The 20780-nt window shown below is 41.6% G+C and overlaps 1 protein-coding gene across 3 annotated transcripts; it reads left to right on the top strand.

Annotated features, from left to right (window-relative positions):
* Positions 1-2941: 2941 nt before the first annotated feature.
* Positions 2942-20273, top strand: Ntaq1 (N-terminal glutamine amidase 1). 3 transcript variants are annotated; one of them, XM_021724360.3, is made up of 7 exons: positions 2942-3259; positions 7986-8085; positions 9056-9106; positions 11839-12045; positions 14421-14569; positions 15186-15310; positions 19294-20273. In XM_021724360.3, exons 1-7 carry the CDS (start codon positions 3177-3179, stop codon positions 19398-19400), a joined length of 822 nt encoding a protein of 273 aa, XP_021580035.1. In that variant the 5' UTR covers positions 2942-3176; the 3' UTR covers positions 19401-20273. The 3 variants fall into 3 exon arrangements, with proteins under 3 accessions (XP_021580035.1, XP_040149622.1, XP_005316239.1); XM_040293688.2 differs by having other exon boundaries at positions 2943-3259; positions 11839-12003; XM_005316182.5 differs by lacking the exon at positions 11839-12045 and having other exon boundaries at positions 2947-3259.
* Positions 20274-20780: the final 507 nt, after the last annotated feature.

Genomic DNA, 20780 nt, shown 5'->3' with positions numbered 1-20780 from the left:
TGAACCCAGAGGTAATTAACCACTAAGCCACATCCCAGCCCTTTTAAATATTTTATTTAGATATAGGGTCTTGCTGAGTTGCTAAGTGCGTTGCTAAGTTGCTGAGGCTGGCTTTGAACTCGTCATCCTCCTGCCTCAGTCTCCTGAGCCATTGTGGTTATAAATATGTGCCTGTGACTGACTTCTATGATTTATTTTTTTTCCAATTAAAAAAAAAAAAACCTCCTACTTGTGAGAAAGTTTAGAAGAAAAAAAAAAGAAAAGAAAGTAAGTACAATATGGCAGAGACTGCTGGCTCTCTCTCAAATCCATGCCCTCTTTCTTCTTTGAGAAACTCACAGGTTAGCTGGATTGCCCAGAAAAAACCCATGTTTCCTAATCTCCTTTCCACCTGGGTGTGACTTTATGAGTATCTTTTCACCAGTGAACTGTGAGCAGAAGTGATTTTGTCCTTAAATCTTCCACTTATCCTTTCTTCCTGGTTTTGCTAGCCAGAATGTAATTGCAGCAGATGGGATGGTGATCCATCCTCAACCATGCTGACCAGGGCAAGGCTCCATGCCCTTAGCATAAAATACCAGGAGCCTGGGTAGTGGACTAAAGAGATAAGGTATCAGTGCTCAGAGTGTTCTATGAGAAAAACATTTGTATCTCAAATTTAAATTGCTACATTTTGGGGTTTCTTAGTTACGGAAAAACCATATGTATCTTAACTAACAAAATATAATTAATTCAAGAACCTTTTATGCCAGTCATAATGCTGGCATACTGCTCAAAGATATAAAATGTTAATGATCATAACTGCAAAACTATGCAGTTTTATTACATAGATTGCTGAGAATTCTCCGAACAGGACTACTCCACCCAAATCTCTGTTCTAAGAGACTTGGGCACACATTACTAAGGTTTTTAGCAGCATAGGCTGTGTCCCTAGGATGACCTCAGCTCCTCCCCACCTCCCATTAAAAATGCTTTCAAGAGAAAGCCAAACCCTGCCAGGGAAATTTACTGTTTGTTCTCACCAACACCTAATGATAGGCCCCTGGTCTCCTTTTTCTTAGAGCATTAAAGAGCTTAGAAGTGTCAATTTGTCTTTTTAGCAATTCAAAGGTATCTTTTAAGATCTGAGAGCCATTCTTTGAAATGTAATCATCAGGAAGGCTAGGGCTTCCATCTCAGTCTCTGTGGGAGGAGAGAACCCGGACTTAGATAACTGCCAGCCAGTAGACACAGATTTACACCCTGGGTAATTTTCACTTCTTTTTACTGAACTCCCACATTCCCTCTCCCTTTTAATTTTTGATTTAGATGTAAATCACCTCAGCACAAATCAGAATGGAGTTCAGTTCTGTTCCCTAGGTTCAGTACTCACGGAATAAAACCTATTTTACTGCTTTAACTATGTCTGACTTTATCTTTGACAGTATCTATGTTGTGCCAGGCATTATGCTGCCCCCCAACCCAGTAGATTACTGGATTTAATCTGCTCTACAGCATCATGAGGTGAAGCTGTTAAAGCCACAGAGGGACTACATTATGAGCCTGTGGCTGGAGCCCACTCCACTTGAGGTACTCATGATCACACCCCCAACTCTGGTCTCTGTCCTTCCCCCAAACAGCAGAGAGCTTCTTCCTCCTGCAGTGTCCCTCCCACACTCTGCTTAGAACACTGAACCTTATCCTTACTTTAAAGGAGAAAGATCTAATGAAATTCTGTTATTTAGAATAACAGAATAAGTGAGTATAAAGAACTGAGGCAATAAATTGATAATGGACATTAAGGACTTATGTTCAAAGTCTTTATGACTTTGATTTATGAGCTTTGGAACTCTTAAAAGTCAGAGAATCTGACGTGTTAGGCCTATAACCAACCTAGGAATTTCACTTTTTATAATATGAAGTTCCCTGATCAGTTACATATGTCCATTGCAAATTCAGACTAGTCAAAGTCCTCTACATCCTTTATTCACCAGAGATGCACAACGGTTTTCTGTTTTTTTTTTTTTTTTTTGTACCAGGAATTGAACCCAGGTTAGCTTAACCACTGAGCTACGATCCCAGCCCAGTTCTTCTTATTTTCTATTTTGAGACAGGGTCTTGCTAAGTTGCTCAGGGCCTGGTTAAGTTGCTGAGGCTGGCCTGGAATTTGCGAGTCTTCTGCCTCAGCCTCCGGAGCTGCTGGGATTACAGGCCGTTCCTCAGGGCGCCCGCTAAACACTGTTCTAATATTTGGCGTCTTTCTTTTATATTGCCAGCAAATTATATGGTTAATACAAAACCAGATACCACAACCTTTTCTTTTATTATATCAAGAAATCAATATATCTTCCTGAGCCAACATAAGATGATCTCCGAATTTTAAAAATTTACAATATGGTGAAATTTGGGGTGCGATCCCTCAATGAGGGAATTAAGCTCTCCCTCCCTCCTCTTCCGGGATCCTGCGGACTCCACGCTGAGTGCCAAGAGTTTGATTTGCACACGCAAGCGTCTTATTTCAACGTCTAATCTGGCACTTCCACAGGTGGCAACCTCAGCCTGGGATGGAGGTGTCTCCAGGAACTCTCACCCAAGTGTTGCTGAGGCCGGCGCTTCAGCGGCCCGCGACAGCTCTACTCCCCACCTGACGGGTCCTGGCGGTTACAGCCTCCGTCGCTCAGTCAGCCGGGCTCAGGCCCTGCCCCTGAGAACGCGCGCGGTCTTCTGGCCCCGTCTAGGCTCCACCCACTCGGTCAGTCTCCACCTACCCGGAACGCGCAAGGTTCCCGGCTCCGCCCACCAGAGCTCGCGCTTCTGCCCCTCCCCGCCTGAGTCCACGCACCAGGGCCCAGCCCATCCGGAACCACGCAGGCCTTCGCATCCCAAGATCCGCCCACTGGGAAATCTCGCTGCAAGCCCCACCCCGGTCCCGCCCACTTAGTCCTACCCCCTTGGTAGCACCTCCTTTTCCCAGCTCCCTACACTGAGAGGTCCGCCAGCTCTGTCCCGGGCTTCGCGCGCTGGGACTCTGAGCCTCTGGTTCCGCCCAGGCCCCGCCCACTGGCCGCAGGTTCCACTGGCCGGAAACTGCCTGGGCCGCCCCAGGCTCCTCTCACTCTGCTCGATTACTGGCGCCAGCTGCTGCGCACTGGCGGATTCCTTTGGTGGGTCCTGTTCGTGAGCCCCAGGCCGGGGCTATGGAGGGGGACGTCGCCGCCGCCACCCTCTACCAGCCAGCCAGCCCCCCGCGGGACGCCTGTGTCTACAGCAGCTGCTATTGGTGAGGCGAGTGCAGGCACTGCACCCGGGGTCTGGCCCAGCGCGCCGCCGTGGACCACCGATTCCTTCCTGCCCCTTTGGGCGCGCGGGGCCTAGATTGGAAGGTTCTATTGTTTTGCCGGGTGGAGGGAGAGGGAACGCGAGCCCTGCCTCTGGAGCAGAGCGTGGGCAGTGGGATGGGATGGGAGTGGTGTGTTCGATGGTGCATTACCTCTGTCTGGCGCTTTTTGGATGGACAAGCTCAGCAGATCTCAGTGGTTGGGGGCGCGGAAGGGGAGTGAGGGTAGAGCGCCGCTTTGGAAGTTATCTGCAGAAGCCTGTGTGGTGTCAGACTGAGGTGCAGGTCATTTTAAATTTGGAAGAGAATGGGGGCACAGAGAATTTGAAATATTTTTCCAAGGTCACCCAGCTAACAGCTAGGAATTGCTGTCATTATAATAATGATTATATTTGCATCGCGCTTGGCAAATGCCGAGCATTGTTACTGGTGGATATGTGGACTAACTCGTTTGAGCCCCATTGTAACCCAAGAGAATTAGTACTGTTGTGATCTACATTTCAAAGAACAGTGAAGCACAGAGGGGTGCGAATAAGTTGCCTGATTCTTACAGCTTCTGAGTGAAAAATGGGGATTTGCAGGCGGGAGTCTGGCTCTGGAGTCAAGGCACTGTATATCTTACCTAGGCTATCTCAGCAGCTGAAGCATCACACCTACCTTGGTCTCAACTCCTCTATGCCTTTCCTCAGTAATAATTTCTTCCCCAACGTGCAAGAAACCTCAGGACCATAATACCACCAAGAGTTTAACATTAATTCAGTTAGGCCCAATGCCAACTGTTTCTATCCATGCCTAGGAGATTGATTCTATGATTATATTATCCTCATTTTGCTTTCTGAGCCACAGAAAGACTGTTTGTCCAAGATCACCCCTCTACTAAGTGATGGTACTGAGCCTGGAACCTCTGTGTGATGCTGAAGTTCCTGCTTCTCAATTGCAGCAGTGTATTTCTGTCTCCTAAATCCTATTCTCACTCCTAGCAGACATTCATTATTTCATTCATTCATTCAATAAATGTTTATTAGGCACTTGGAATATGTGATGTGTGATTCTAGGCACTGGGGAGGTAGCAGTGAACAAAATTGATATTTTCTTGGTAACATCTCCTGGTTCTTATATTTTGATGGGGGAAAGCAGAAAAGGACAAGTGATTCATGTTTGGGTAGTGGTAATGCTATGAGAAAAATAGGAAAAAGCAAAAGGTGATGATTAATACCATTTTTGGGGAAGTAATGAAGGATTAAATTCAGGGACACTCCACCACTGAGCCACATCCCCAACCCTATTTTACATTTTATTTAGAGACAGGGTCTCACTGAATTGCTTAGCATCTTGCTTTTGCTGAGGCTAGCTTTGGACTCGTGATCTTCTGCCTCAGCATCCCAAGATGCTGGAATTACAGGTCTGTGCCACCCTGCCTGGTGACTAATATTATTTTTATGTTAGGATACTTAAGGAAGATATTGTTGATAAGGTGATATTGAACAGAGATCTATGGAAAAGAGGGCAAGTGCTTTGTGGCTAATGGGGGAAGATCATTTCATGCAGGGAGAACAGCAGGTGCAAAGGCCCTGAGAAGGAAGCATGCAGTCAGTATTCGAGAAATAGGAGGGAGACTGATACAATTCTGGGAGAGTGATCTGGTTGGAGAATGGCAAGAGATAAATGTCTCCTGAGAAGATGGTCTTTTTTTTTTTGAATAGAATGTGTAGCAGCATCCCTGGCCTCTACCCACTAGATGCTATTAGCAACCTCCTCTTAGTTGTGTGACAACCAAATATGTCTCCAGACATTGCTAAATGTCCTCTTGGGGACATGGTCACCTGTGCTTGGGAAACAGTGCTCTATCCTGTCTGAGCACATCAATCGGTGCACTTTGCTTCTGCTCTATTAGGTTCTTCTAATTTGAAATAAACACTTTTTCTTCTGTTAGTTTCTGTCAGATGTTACTTGTATTTCACAACCCCATTTAATGATAAGAGTTGTGGCCATTGTTTGTATGGGACTATATGGTTTGCACAGCAATATTTATTTCCCCAGTAGGGATCAACCTACTGCCTTGTGCTTGCCCAGCATGCCACTGAGCTACACCCTGAGCCCCTAGGGTATTTCTGATTCTGTTTTAATTGTTTAGTTTTTTCCCAAACATTTGTGTAGTACCTGCTGTGTGTCAGGAATGTCCACTCAGCTTGCTTCTCTGGCCTCAGCCCATTATGGGTAACCCCTGCAGTCTCAGTCCTTATGCTGCTTTGTTAGGCTTTTGTCTTTTAGAATGATCACTTGACAGCTTGGGGACAGTATCATCACCCTTTTTGTTTGTTCTATTCTAACTGTGGTTCCCTGCATTTTCAAATATAAGTACCTCTTTTTTTTATTTTAGCATCAAAAATTTCATGAGATTTTTCTGCATATTATGATCTGATGATAAAAAGAGAATGAATAAAATTCAGAAACTCTATGTTCAAATTTTTTTCTCTCTGTAATATTCACACTGTATTAAAAATTAATAGTACTGGCTGGGCACTATGGTGCACCCCTGTAGTCCCAGTGGCTCAGGAGGCTGAGGCAGGAGGATTGTGAATTCACAGTCAGCCTCAGCAACTTAGTGAGGCACTTAGCAACTCAGCAAGACCCTGTCTTTAAATTTAAAAAAAGGGGGTGGGGATGTGGCTCAGTGGTTAAGCACCTCAGGGTTCAATCCCTGGTTCAAAAAAAAAAAAATTCAGTCTACAAGTAGTACTTGTCGATTCATGAATTCTGTTCCCACCTGTAAGATGAGGGATAGGGGAACAGACAAGGAAAAACTGCTGTCCTGTATCTCTTGCATCTTCCCATATCTCTCCAAATAATGACTCCCTCCTCTGGGCTTTTGGTATGTATCATTTTGTCTTTCTGTGCTGCTTGCTGTTTATTGATCTTTATATCTCCTCTCAGCATATGTAAGCTTTAATTTATCATCATATCCTCCAAGCACTTAATTTAGTGTTTTGTACCTCACAGGCTTTTGAAGATGTTTTGGTTAAACTCTTCAAAAATTTCTGTAGGCCAGACAGATAAATGTCTTCTCAAAACTTGGATTTGAAAAGTTTGAGCTACTGCATGCCATTTGTTGTATGGAAACTGTCAAGTGAATTTTTGTTATCTATTATATAGATCATGTTGAAGGAGTCATTGCAAGCTTCCTTTTGTTGCCACCACCAATATCACTTTCTCCTCAAGATTTCCTTGTTATTTTAGAGAAAAACAAAACCACAGGAGAAAAATACAGATGTCAGATTTTGGTGTTTTAAATTGTGTGGAGCATTGAGACAGGTAGACAAGGCCAAGATGTGTGAATTGAAAGGGTGTGTATTTGTACCAAATGGAGAGAATGTTGTTTGTGTCTTGCTTCATTTTCAGGTAGTTTCGTGTAGATGACTAGAAATTCATCCTTGACAGATTGAGTCATGTGCTCTGAGCAGAGCGTTGGTGTAGCTCATTTTTTCCCTAGTTTTTTTAATTACTGCGTTATACATAGTTATGAGTGTATCTCATTTTGAGCAAAGGTACTGTGTGGTTCATTAGATAAGAGGCTGAGCTCAGAGGCTGAACGGCGGCTATATTTGCCCATGCTTGGGAGTGTGGCTTAGTTACTGCCTGTGTGTGCTTAGTTACTCTGGAGTGTGGTTCAGTTGCTTATTTGATGCACTAGGCACCAATTTATTTAGGTTGTTCTGGTTACTGTTTCGGATCACTCATGGCTTGTCATAGAGAAGAGAGATTGATCCAGGGTAGATATGTAGGAAGGTGGGTTTTAGTTCAGTATGAGTAAGGGCTTTGTAAAAGTCAAGACCTCCTCCTTACTAGAGGGGCTCAGGGAATCCCACTCACAGGGACTCTTTCCTGGACCTAGCATGGAACTGTTCCTGATCCTTGCCAGCCAGGAGCCTTGTTCCCCAAAACACCCAACCTGCCCTTTATTTAAGGCAAGCAAGGAACCAGTGTTAACTAAGATTTATTGAGTATTTACAATATGATATGATTATGTGCATTTTACAGATGAGCAAAGGAGATTCTCAGATCAAGAGAGTCAATGCTTCTTACCTTGTAATTGGCTCAGTTGGAATTCTAGCTGCATTGCAAGTCTCTCAACCAGACACTTATGGAATTGTGACATAGCATTTTATTGGTTGTAAACTTTCTCCATAGACAAGTAGTGCTATGGGGCAATGATCCCTGTGTCTGCAGAGGTGCCACCTCAGTGCAGGTTGGACAGCAGCTTGTTGGTGATGTTTTGAGGACATTTATTTATTTATATATTTATACATGTGTTCATACATACCAGAGATTGAATTCAAGGATGCTTAACCACTGAGCCACATCCCTAGTTCTTATTTATTTTTATTTTTTATTTTGAGATAGAGTCTTGCGAAGTGACCTAGGGTCTCTCTAAGTTGCTGAGGCTGGCTTTGAATTTACCAACCTCCTGCCTCAGTCTCCTAAATCATTGGGATTACAGGTATGTGCCACTGTGCCTGTACAGAAGGAGATTTAAATGTTAGTTGTTGGATTAGAAAGTGTTTAAAGTCTCTTCCAATTTTTTTATGTCATCATTAGTCTTTAATTAAAATTTGAATAACAAAGAGAGTTCGCTTTTAATTATATTGATTAACCAGTTGTTTTATTTCAGTGAAGAAAATATTTGGAAACTCTGTGAATACATCAAAAACCACAACCAGTATCCTTTGGAAGAGTGTTATGCTGTCTTCATATCAAATGAGAGGAAGATGGTAAGTTGGTTAGTGATTGAAGAAAGGAAATGAGATTTAGGATGAGCGTAGAAGTTGAATGCAGCATGGGTTCAGTCAGTACTATTCTAAGATGTGCTTTATAAAATACAGGAACATTTTAAAGTGTTTTTGAATGAGATTTTTTTTTTTTCTCTTAAAGGACACAGTTGAGTTAGAAAAGTTTTGTTCCTTACTTAAATAGTAGATGAGGGAGTAAGTATATTATGGCACACTCACACAGATTAAATCCCTTTAGGTATTAATTTAGAGCTTTAAGTGCTTATATGGAAACCACATAATTCTTAGGTTTGAAGAAAAGATTTGTCTCTGGAGTTTTGAAGAGAATCATAATGAACCTATAGAAAGTATTAGAAAAGTGAACCCTTCTTTTTATAACATACTCTTGTAGGCATCATTTCATTAGATGCCAATGGAAGCAAAGTTTGGACAGCTTTCTCCATTTTAGAGGAGGGTAAATAAAGACTCAGAATGGTCCTGTGAATAATACAATGGGAAATCAAGACTTGAATCTGAACCTGCCAAGTGTTCTTTTTGGTACCAGAGGTTGAACTTGGCTGTTTAACCACTGAGTTGCATCCCCAGCCCTTTGTTTTAAAATTTTGAGATGAGATCTTGCTAAGTTGCTTAGGGCCTTGCAAAATTGCTAAATCTCAGCCTCATGAGGTGCTGGGATTACAGGCCTGTGCCACTGTGCTCATGTTCTGCCAAGTGTTCTGAGTCCTAGTCCAGATACTTTTTCACTCCAAAGAAGACTTTACAATAACTTGAGCTCTTATGAGCTTTCATTATTGAGGATACTAAGAAGGAGTTGAATTTATTCTTATTCATTAACTTATTCTTTTACCTTGATTTTTGGTTGCTCAGAAATATTTTTTTTCTTATTTATATACTGCTTTAAATGATCTAGTAGTGGTTTAACTGAAACTATGGGATATACTATATTTTATAGATACCTATCTGGAAACAGCAGGCGAGACCTGGAAATGGACCCGTGATCTGGGTAAGATGTCCATTTGGAGAGCCTTCAGTGTTTCTTGTGACCCCTGAGTGGTCTGTACACTTTGGGAAAGCAGAATTGAGAGGGACAGGAGAGAAAGGCTATGGCAATTTCTAATAAATAGACTTTTTTTGGTGGGGGGTACTGGGGATTGAACTCAGGGGCACTTGACCACTAAGTCACATCCTCAGCCTTATTTTGTATTTTATTTAGAGACATGGTCTCACTGAGTTGCTTAGCACCTCGCTTTTGCTGAGGCTGGCTTTGAACTTATGATCCTCCTGTCTCAGCCTCTCAAGCCGCTGGGATTACAGGCGTGTGCCACCTCACCCAGCTATAAATGGTATTTACTTATATATTTATTAAATGGTGTGTGTGTGTGTGTGTGTGTGTATATATATATAAATGGTATTTTTAAATTTATAAGTTTATTTATATAAATGGTATTTATTCTCACTGTTTTGAGAATAGATGTTATTTGGTCTAAGGTAGAAGTACTACAGGCATATTTTAATTTTTATTTTGGCATTATTATGGGAATGATTTTATTTTTTATGCTTTTATTTGCATTTATTTTATACTAAATTTATTCTGGCGTAATAAATTTTGTTTCTTCAGGGATATCTTTTTCTTTGGTGCAGCCTCTTCTTCTGGTTTAGGAACAATTTCTTCTTTCTAATAATGATTACCTCAGGTGGCAGAGGAAGCATACCTGCTGGTTCATCTGGCCAGGGGCTGTTAAACATTGTGGGTGCTTTATTCACCCAGATATGTTCAATGACCAGAGAATCCACATCTAAACCCTTAAGTTCAGCATAATTCTCTGCATTTTTAAGCATGTGCACAAAAATTCAGCACTCTTTTTGGGCCCGTGACCTTGTGTCCAGACCCAATTGGGCCTTAGCATAACTACCTGTTTGATCATTGTAATGCTAGAATCGTACACCTTGCTTCTTTAAAGGGACATCTTTTTTTTTTTTAATATTTATTTATTTATTTTTTATTTTTATTTTTTAAATAATTTTAATAGTGTTGATCTTTGTTTTTTTTAATTTTAATATTTATTTTTTAGTTATTGGCAGACACAACATCTTTGTTTGTATGTGGTGCTGAGAATCGAACCCGGGCCACACCCATGCCAGGCGAGCGCTCTACCACTTGAGCCACATCCCCAGCCCCTATTTATTTATTTTTTAGGTGTAGATGGACACAACACAATGTCTTTTATTTTTATGTGGTGCTGAGGATTGAACCTGGGTCCCGCCCATGCTAGGCGAGTGCTCTACCGCTGAGCCACAATCCCAGCCCCTAAAGGGACATCTTTCAGATATGTACGTCTTTTCAGATACACACACCTGTGATGGCCTGGGCAGTTTCACAGATGTGTATAAAGTGAACACGAAGATTTGAACGTCTTGATTTGCATGATTTTTGTGGGATTTTCTGAGTTAAGAGGGTAGCAAACCATTTTCACAGATTGTCTCAGGCTGCTTCCAGGAAGAGAGCTCTAGGAATGATTTTTAAATGGCCAGTATAGGAGACATATTTGTGATCTTCTGGAATTATCCTTTTAGCACTGAAAGGAACTTTAGAAAAAAAAAATTTAAATTCTAGATGGACACAACACCTTTATTTTGTTTATTTATTTTTTATGTGGTGCTGAGGATTGAACCCAGGACCTCACATGTGCCAGGCAAGTGCTCTACTACTGAGCTACAACCTCAGCCCCTGAAAGGAACTTTTATCAGTATGCAGTCCAGCTGCATATTAGAGCTATCTGGAGAGTAGTTAAAATTATAGATTCCTGGGTTGGTTCATCTAGAAAGAGATTCATAAATAGTGTTCTTAATACACTCCTGGCTGAACATCATCTCCATTTGAAAGACATGGATCTAAAACAAAAGACAAAACACAAGTGCATGCACCCACACAGAGATATCCACTCCAGTGTCTTCATTTTTCAGATGATAAAACAACCACAGAAAGGCATAGCGAGTGAGTAGCTCAAGGTCAGTGGCAGAACTGGGTCTTAGACCTGGGTTCTTTCCTGTATACCTCTGTGTGTCATTTTAACCTATCTTCCTGAAAAATGGAATTGTTTATTAGTAATGATGGAGAAAAAATTAAAGAAGAATTTTATAAATAATATTGTAACAAACTCCTAATTTCTACATACCTACTCAAGATATGATGTATCGTTTGAATTGTCTCCATTTATTTCACTTAGGTTATTTGGTGCCTTTTATATAGCAGTCACAAAGCAGACTAAAACTTGGGGACTCACAGAATTTCTATCTCTATCTTGATCTTTTATACCAACATCAAAGCCCAAACCTAGCACTGTTGTGGTTAGGAGCAGGGGTTTAAGTCCCAGTCTGTGGGACTTGGACTAGTTACATAGCCTGTCTCTTTGGTGTTAGTGAGGTTGTAATGCTTAAATGAGGGAACATAGAGGACACCTAAGAAGAGGTGGGCTGGGTATGGTGGCACATGCCTGTAATCCCAATAACTTGGGAGGCTGAGGCAGGAGGATCACAAACTTGAGACCAGTCTCAGTAACTTAATGAGATCCTATCTCAAAATAAAAAAAATAAAAAGAGCTGGAGATGTAGCTTGGTGATGAAGCACCCTGGATGCAATCTTCAATATGAAAAAAAAATTTTTAAAGTTGGTGTTTGGTGGCTATTGTTGGCAATGCTACATAACTCCTATTGCAGGCTGTCCACCTTCTCTAGGAATTCAACCCTGCTGCTGAACTGCTCAGCTGCTCCCCGTCTGTGGAGCCTTCCTGGGAAAGGACCTGTGGACACATCCCTTCCACCACATCTCATGGCAGCTCAGGGTGCACAGTCCTGCTGCAGGAAGTCTCCCCACAGCCTGGCAGATTTATCTTTGTCTCGGTGCTGTCCTCTTATAGGAAATGGGTTGGCCTTGCTGACCAGGTAGGGCAATCCAGCCTCCAGGAGCAGATCCCCTCCCAGAGGGGTATCCTGCTTCCAGCCCAGTGGGTTATTTCCTGGCAGCTGGGCAAACACTGAACCACCTGTTTGTTTCATGACTCCACATATACACTGTGAGACCTCTTCCCCCCAAGCCCAGCAGCCACGTGCTGAGTAGGAATATGGGCCTGACTGACTGGGGTGTGGTTGGTCATTGCTCTTGGTTTTCCACAGATTGTCTTCTTTCTGGAAAGCTCTCAAGCAGGATTTGAGTGATACTGTCCTGGGCAGGTGGATCCCAGTCCCCTCTGTTTCTTGATTGGCTTTAGAAAAGGATGAGCATTGACATACTCCCTGTCCCATTAACTCTACAAGGTAGACACTCCAGTTATCTCCAGTTTATAAGAGGAAGCTGAGGCTGGGAAATGGAGGGACTGAGCTTTGGGCAGGCTCTTCCCCGTACAAGATGTGTGTACTCCTGTTCTTTCTCTTCATCACACGGTATTGCATCCATTCTCTTCTGATTACCTTACATTTCTCTACTGACCCCTGAGGGTAAGACTTATTTTTTTCACCCTTGTGAAAACTAATGATAGGAATTGAAGATGTTAACAGAAATAGATTTTGGGTAAGGCAGAGATTACTTCTGGCAGGGGTTAGGAAAGACGAAAAGCACATTCCTGAGAGAGAAAGCCTTTGAGCCAGAGCTTGTTTGGTGGAGAGAGGTGGAGAAGGTTGCTGCTACCGTGGGGGAATGTGTAACACGAGCAAGCCCAGCGGAAGGAAGTGGTGGGCCAGAAGGGGCTGAAGCTTTTAGTCCATTTATCTTGAAGGATAAAAGGAGTGCAGGGAGGAAGCATCCATTTCTGATGTTATTTCTGCTCTACTAGGGATGGAGTTGGAGCCAAGGGAAGCTTTCATGCTGATGGTATGTTTCCAGTCTCAATTAACTTTCCCACCTCACAGGGACTTTGCAGGGCTCAGATGGAATAAGTGCCTTGTGAACTCTAAAGTACTGCAGGAATAAAAGATGTTATTACTAATGTTGTTATATTGAGATTTATTTTGGTGTGCTGTTGTCTGTGGAGAGCATTTTTTTTCCTGAGGGGCCAAAGCACCAGTCTACTCATATTCCCCTGATAATCCGGAAACCCTTTTGGCCCTTATTAGCTGGTGTTAGTAGTGCCTTGTGTCTGGGAGTGAGAGTAGGAAGTAATATCTGCTCTGTAACAAAATTGGGTGGCACAACTTTTATCCTTCTCCCTTCATGGCTACAGATGAGGGCATGGCTGACTTTTTTTTAAAGTACTTTTTTTCTTTGTTTTAATTAGAAAAGTAGTACAAAACTGGATATATAAGTCCTTTAGACTCTTTCCACACTAAACTCAAGAAGTCCCCTTTGTTAAAAATTTGGAGGGTGTTAGTCAGCTTTCTGTCACTTTAACAAACACCTAAGATAAATCAACTTATAAAGAGCAAAGGTTTATTGTGTCTCTCAGTTTTAGAGGTTTTGGTTCATGATCAGTTGCTTTTGGGGCTGTGGTGAGGCAGCACGTCAAGGCGGGAGTGCATGGTGGGGCAAAGCTGCTTACCTCATTGGTGAGGGGAGAAAGCAAAAGAAGGGCTGGGGTCCCATGGTCTCCATGAAAGGCATATCTCCAGTGCCCAGAAGACTTCCCACTAGGTCTTGCCTTTAAAGGTTCCATCACCTCCTCATAGTGCCATTCTGGGGTCTAAGCCTTTAACATATGGGATTTTGGGGGGCATTTAATATCCAGACTGTAGCAGAGGGTATCCTTGTAGAGTTTTCCCTCTACTTCACATGCATGTGTATATACTTCCAAGTGCACATGTGTGTCCTAATATACATATAGTTTTAATAATAGTAGGTAATAATAGATAATGGATATTTTTCAGTTTTCCATATAAATTTGCCTATTTGTTTCAGTAGTTGCATAGTATGCTAATATGTGGCTGTATCATAGTTTATTAACCACTGTTTTATTGAAGGACTTGGGGCTATTTCAGAATGTTCATTGTTATTAACAATGCTGCAGAGGTTTTCTTGGTACATATACCTTTGCCCGCATATGACCATTTCCCTGTAAGACAGTTTACTAGAGGTAGTATTATTGGGTCGAAGGATATGCATTTAACATAAATGAACATTTCCTTTATTTCTTAGCCATTTCCCTATCAGTGGACATTTAGTCTATTTTCAGGGCTTTTTGTTTGCTTTTTAAAAATTTTGCTGTTTTTAAGGAGGGCTGTATTCGTCTTGTATCTGTTTTTGTGATAATATATGTGCATTGCTCATGGGACCTTGCAATTTGTCATCCTAGAGTAACTTGGTTAACATCAGCAATTTTTACTTCTAGGATTACCATGTTGTTTTGCTTCATGTGTCAAGTGGAGGACAGAGCTTCATTTATGATCTCGATACTGTTTTGCCATTTCCCTGCCCCTTTGACACTTACGTAGAAGAGGCCTTTAAGTCTGACGATGACATTCATCCACAGTTTAGGAGGTGAGGACATTCAGGATGAATTAGTGTCTGACATAAGGCCTTGGCAATTGCACAGAGGTTCTTTCTTTTTTCTTCCCTTCTTTTGTATTTGTTTTCTAAAGATCACTTACCTTGCTTGGCCTCAGTAGTAAGTTGATACTTGAGAATGATGTGCTTGCTACACAGGAGAGTAAAAACAATATGTTAGAGCTTTGAAGGTTATACATCATATTAAAGGTTGGCAGTCTTAAAAATTTGTGATGAGATCTCAAACATGTTTTGGGGGGCACCCTGGGAGGTTCTCTCATACTCTCCTTTGATGGGTAGGGGTGGGGATTCTCATGCTGCCAAAATTAAGAGAACTGTGAGGCCAACTCCAGAAGATCATGCCCTTTGCCTGAATCACAATTGAGTAAATAAAGGCAACTAGGTAGGTATATTTCTGTACCTTCATATCTTTAGACTTCAGTCATTTCCCATAGAGTATTTTAATAGGTAATAAATCTTTATATTACTAACAGGATAAAAATGCATGAGTAGTTTTGTGCATGTCATAGAAGATGAGGCTATCTAAAAGCTGAGTTAGAATTCCCAATGTGACATCTCCCTAACAAAAGTTCTGTTGATTGATTTGCAGGAAATTTAGAGTGATCCGTGCAGATTCCTACCTGAAGAACTTTGCTTCTGACCGATCTCACATGAAAGACTCCAGTGGGAACTGGAGAGAGCCTCCTCCACCCTACCCCTGCATTGAAACTGGAGGTGAGCCAAGGGTGCCTTTCCCAGGGGTTTGAGTGGTGAGGAAGGAAGAGGAAGTGCTAGTTCTGTGTGTTTCTTAGGTTGGGAAGTTGAGGCACAGAGGACAGGTCTGGAAGGCATAAGAACTCCTGGGAGAGGAAAGCTGTTAAGGAGCAGAGTCATGCACGTGCACTCTGCCAGATTAGTGTATGTTCCTACTGTTTGATGCTGGATGCCAAAGGTCTGCATATTTGTGTCACTTAATAGTGGGATGAGTAGCATTTGCCATGGTAGCGTTTCATGTTATGGTGAAAGAAATCCCCAGTGCATCCTCAGCATGTGTGAAATGTCATTTCAGTGACTTTGTGATGAACCCTGAACTGGAGGGAGGTGAGAGCCAGCAGGGTGTGGTGTGCCACTTGTTTCATTTATGGGCTTCTAGGCAGCAGTCCAGTTGATAATTTCCTGAGATTTAAGAAGATGGAGGGTTGCTCTCCTTATTGTTATTGTCTGGCATTCATATGCATTTGAAACACTGTTTATGACTGGAAGTCATTCACAACATTCTTGCTTGTTTGTGAGATCATCCCAGCACATGGCTAATACAGTCTGCATGAAAGTGCTTGAAAGCTGTGCAGGATGCTGGGAAGACAGGACAGTCATATAAATAGTTCATCAAGGAAGAAAGGAAAAAAATTATTTGGGGGCTGGGGTTGTGGCTCAGTGCTAGAGCGCTTGCCTAGCATATGTGGCACTGGGTTCGATTCTCAGCACCACATATAAATAAAGATCCATCAATAACTAATAAAAATATTAAAAAAATTATTTGTCATGTTTGAAGGAAGAGCACACTTAAAGAAGGTTCAGACTCTGGCTTTTGAGGCTGTAAAAAGCTCTTATAATTAAAAATAAAGGAAAAAGTGCTGGGTGCACAGCCTGTGATCCCAGTGGCTCAGGAGACTTTCAGAGGATCACAAATTCAAAGCCAGCCTCAGCAACTTAGTGAGACCCTGTCTCAAAATCCTGTCTCAAAATAAAAAATAACAAGGGCTGGGGATGTGGCTCAGTGGTTAAGTGCCCCTGGATTCAATCCCTGGTACAAAAAAAAAAAAAAAAATGTGCAATTGCTTATTGGTATACCAACCTGCTTCCCAGCCTGGGCGTTAGAACTGGGCAGGCTCCTAAGTTAGCAGACTACTCTCTGCTGCATGGGGTCTGGTCTGGGCATACTGTGCCTTCAGCAACTATTCATTTTTCTTTTAGATGTGGGCACCTAAGGGGCTAGCACATGACAGACAATTAGTAAACCCCACCTGGTCATCCCTGGACCTCTTTGGGCCATTCTTTGGTTTAGATGACTCCTCTTCATTAGGTGCCATTTTGTGCCAGGCTTTGGCCATCCCCTTAACATATTAGTTCAATTTAATTTTCACTAAAACCCAATGAGCCAAGTGTGATTTCTTCATTGGCTAGATGGATAGAGAGAAGTGCATGAGATTCAGCCCTTTGTGTAAGTGTACACAGCTGGAGAGCAGCAGGGCTGGTTACAGGTAAGTGCACAGTGCTTGAGAAAGGATTTCTTCAAGAGGAGTCTTGGGCTTCATTTGTAGTTAACTTATCAGGGGCCTTCTGAATTTGAGATTGAATTAAAAAGAAATCTAGCTGGGCATGGTGGCGCACACCTGTAATCCCAGCAATTTGGGAGACTGAGGCAGGAGGATTGCAAGTTCAAAGCCAGCCTCAGCAACTTAGTGAGTTCCTGAGCATCTCAGGAAGACCATGTCTCAAAATAAAAAAAAATAAAAAGGGCTGGGGGGCTGGGGATATAGCTCAGTTGGTGGAGTGCTTGCCTTGCATGAACAAAGCCCTGGGTTCAAACCCCAGCACCCCAAAAAGAAAAAAAAAAAAGGGCTGGGGATGTAGCTCAGTGATAGAGCATCTCTGGAGCCCCAGGACCAAATCAATAACAACAACAAAGAAATAAAAACCAACAAAAGAGATCTGTGGAGCATGAGGTAAATGTGTTGGTTTCTCATGTAATTATGTAACTGAATTATAATGTTCTGTCATGTGGTGAATTTATTACCTCAAATGCTGTATTTATCAAAAGGGTGTATTAGAGGGCTGGGGTTGTGGCTCAGTGGTAGAGTGCTTGCCTAGCATATGTGAGGCACTGGGTGTGATTCTCAGCACCACATATAAATAAATGAATAAAATAAAGGCCCATCAATATCTAAAAAAATTTTTTTTAAAAGGATATATTAGAAGTTAGGATAAATGTGATTTACTTTTAGCTAATGAGTGGTGTTTTGTGAAAAATAAAGAAGGTTTAAAAAAATTATTCTCGAAGTCAAATTTTACATGAAGGCATGTCCAAACACATGCATTAAGAAGAGTAGTTATATGCAGCTTTTTGCACATAATTTTGGAAGTGATGCTTTTTTTTTTGAGAGAGAGAGAGAATTTTTAATATTTATTTTTTAGTTTTTGGCGGACACAACATCTTTGTTTGTATGTGGTGCTGAGGATCGAACCTGGGCCGCACGCATGCCAGGCGAGCGCGCTACTGCTTGAGCCACATCCCCAGCCCCAAGAAGTGATTTTTTTTAGTTGTTGATGGACCTTTATTTTATTTATTGATTTTTATGTGGGTGCTAAAAATTGAACCCAGTGCCTCCCGCAATAGGCAAGTGCTGTACCACTGAGCTACATAACTCCAGTCAGAAGTGACTCTTATAACTGAAAATTTATTATTTTTGACATGTTGTAGGCTATGATTAAGCATATGCATTAATAAATTTTAGTGGCTACCTGACTGTCTGGAGGTTCACCACTATTTCCCACTTTGCATTTAGTGAATTTAAAGAAAAGAGCCTTTTTTCCCCATGGTAAGGAAACTGAGGGATGCGAATTGTCACTGTGGAAGTTCTGGAAATTGTCAGACTTTCTGCTTCCTGCTGCTTCTCTCCCTGTCCTCACTTGTTTCATCCAGTATGAAAGAGAAGCTCAGTACTTGTCCAAAGCTCAGTACTTGTCCAAAGACACAGGGGGTCCCTCTGCAGCTCCCCTGGGCTGTGATGCTCTCACCCCTAGCTCCTGGGGGCCTTCCTGAACTTCAGCCTCTGTCTTCTCATGCAGGGAGACTGCCAGGCTGTTTGTGTGTCCCTTCTAGGCTGTTTGTGAGTCCTTTCCCAGCTCTCCTTACTTATGTCTGATCCTTGAAATTCATGGTTATGTGCTACCATTGTTCACTCACTGCCCATTGTCCAGTCCCTTTGTATCTTTTGTCTAGTTTTCTGGTGGTTTGTGATAGAAATGCAGTTCCTATAACAGTTCTTTGAGGGACAGAAGCAGGAAGCTGCATGAATTTTAAAAAGTTTTTTTTTTTTTTTGTGGGGGTGCTAGAGGTTAAACTCAGGGCCCCACACATGGTAGGAAAACTCTCAACCACTGAGCTATACCCCTAGTCCAAAAAGGCGTTTTATGTGGAAAATTTAAATCACATACAAAACCAGACACAATAGTTTATTCGATTTCCAACACCAACAGCTCATGGCTGGTGGTTTTGTTTATATCTCAGCCACTTTCGGCCACCTGCATTACTCTGAAGTGAGATAGTGTGTCCATTTAACTCTGGCTATTTTAGTGTATCTCTAAAATATAAGGGTGTCTTTTCTTTAAAACAAAATGGCCATAATACCATTATTATATGTGGAAAATTATCATATGTCTATGTAGTCTGTTTTCACATTTATAGTTATTTCATGAAGTCATAATTGTTTTTTCTTCCAATTTGTTTGAAACTTAGTATTTAGTTGTCATGTCTCCTCCAATCTGTGACAAGCAGGAATAAATGGTCTTGAACATAGAAATGACCTTGAACCACAGAAATGACCTTGAACCCTTATCCATTTGAATAATATCTCCTGCTTTTTGGTCTCTGGATTTTATTGCTGCTATGTCAAAATTATGTTTTCATCAGATGTTTCTTTCATATATTTTTCTAGACTCCAAAATGAACTTGAATGATTTCATCAGCATGGATCCTGAAGTAGGATGGGGCGCTGTCTACACGCTGTCTGAATTTGTACATCGGTTTAGCAGTAACTACTGAATTTGACATCAGGATGTGGAACTGTGCAGAAATTCTAGGACATGGACAAGCCATTCTTTCGTTTAGGACAGCAAACATTATGGTACAGTTGGCTTGGAGTTACATTTTTCTTTTGATTCAATTGAGGGGAAACATGAGTGAGCACAAATATCTGTGAACTGAATAAAACCTTTTTTGGGCTGGAGTTGTAGCTCAGTGGTAGAATGTTTGCTTAGCATATGTGAGACTTTGGGTCCCATCCCCAGCAACTCAGAAATATAAAATAAAATGTAGTCTTTTTTAACAAAATGTCAAGTTGAAACTTGATGTAGCATGTAATTGCTAGGTTATTCCTGTGGCTTATTTGCTAAAACACGTGATGACTTATGTGGATGATAGCTCTTGTTAAGATAGAGGTGTGGACTGGAGCCAGCTCCGTTTGTCTGATATGGGTGTTTCCTGTCTCTCTGGCTACACTAAGCTTCTTGTGGGCAGGGCCATGCCTGTGGCTGTGGAAATATATGATGCCCATAGAAGGTGCCCATAAAATATTTCTAGAGACGGTGCTGCTGCCTGGGAAGGGATAATACTGTGAGCTGAATCAGCAGTAAGTATTAGTCTTTTTGGACTATGATGTTGTTAAAAAGGTTGAAGTTCTCTTAGGCTGAGTGATATTTGGCCTATTTGTAAATTGTTTTAAATAAAATAGATTTAAAACTAGTTTTGTTTTGAAGATTTTGTGTTGCTCTTGGTGATCCAAAACACCTAAGAATGTCTTAATCATTGATGAGAACCATTGCTTTAAAACACATTGATCATGTCTGCCTTTTTGAAGATGCCTTGGAAATGTGGCTTTAATTGTAAAATTCCAAATAAAAGGTATTTATAATTACACTGGCATATAGTATTGGCTCTTGTTCATGTTCTCATTGTGTTACTGTAAAGATGAACAACTTCATATGGAAGGGTTTCCAAACTTGTCCTCAGATGAGTTTTCTTATTAAGGAACTTACTCAACATGAGTGTTGTGCATTCAAGGGTAAAACTGGTCATCTACTCAAGAATCAGTAAGTTTAAGGAAAAGTCACTTGGTTCAGCCAACCAGGAAGATTTGGAGAGAGAATAGGTGAACTTTTGGTAAAAATAATGCAAATAGAACTTCTTAGGTTATTTTATGATTTAAAGCTAAATGTGGCCGGGCATGGTGGCACAGGCCTATCATCACAGCGACTCTGGAGGCTGAGATAGGAGGATCAGAAACAAAAGTCCAGCTTCAGCAACATAGTAAGGACCTAAACAACTTAGTAGACCCTGCTTCTGAAAAATAAAAAGGGCTAGGATGTGGCTCATGGCATATTGCCCCTGGGTTCTGTCCTTAATCCTTGTCCTCCAAAAAATAAC

This window comes from Ictidomys tridecemlineatus, chromosome 7 (assembly GCF_052094955.1).
Source record: "Ictidomys tridecemlineatus isolate mIctTri1 chromosome 7, mIctTri1.hap1, whole genome shotgun sequence".
In the NCBI taxonomy this organism is placed as follows: domain Eukaryota; kingdom Metazoa; phylum Chordata; class Mammalia; order Rodentia; family Sciuridae; genus Ictidomys; species Ictidomys tridecemlineatus.
The sequence above is the reverse complement of the archived record's forward strand: the minus strand, read 5'-3'. Positions and strand labels throughout refer to the sequence as shown.

Bases quoted from the DNA above. Each gene is read 5' to 3' on its own strand.
- Ntaq1 (XM_021724360.3), top strand. From the start codon at position 3,177: ATGGAGGGGGACGTCGCCGCCGCCACCCTCTACCAGCCAGCCAGCCCC. The intron at 12,046-14,420 runs GTAGGGCAATCC...TTTTACTTCTAG, and splicing joins GGGTTGGCCTTGCTGACCAG to GATTACCATGTTGTTTTGCT. The intron at 14,570-15,185 runs GTGAGGACATTC...ATTGATTTGCAG, and splicing joins ATTCATCCACAGTTTAGGAG to GAAATTTAGAGTGATCCGTG.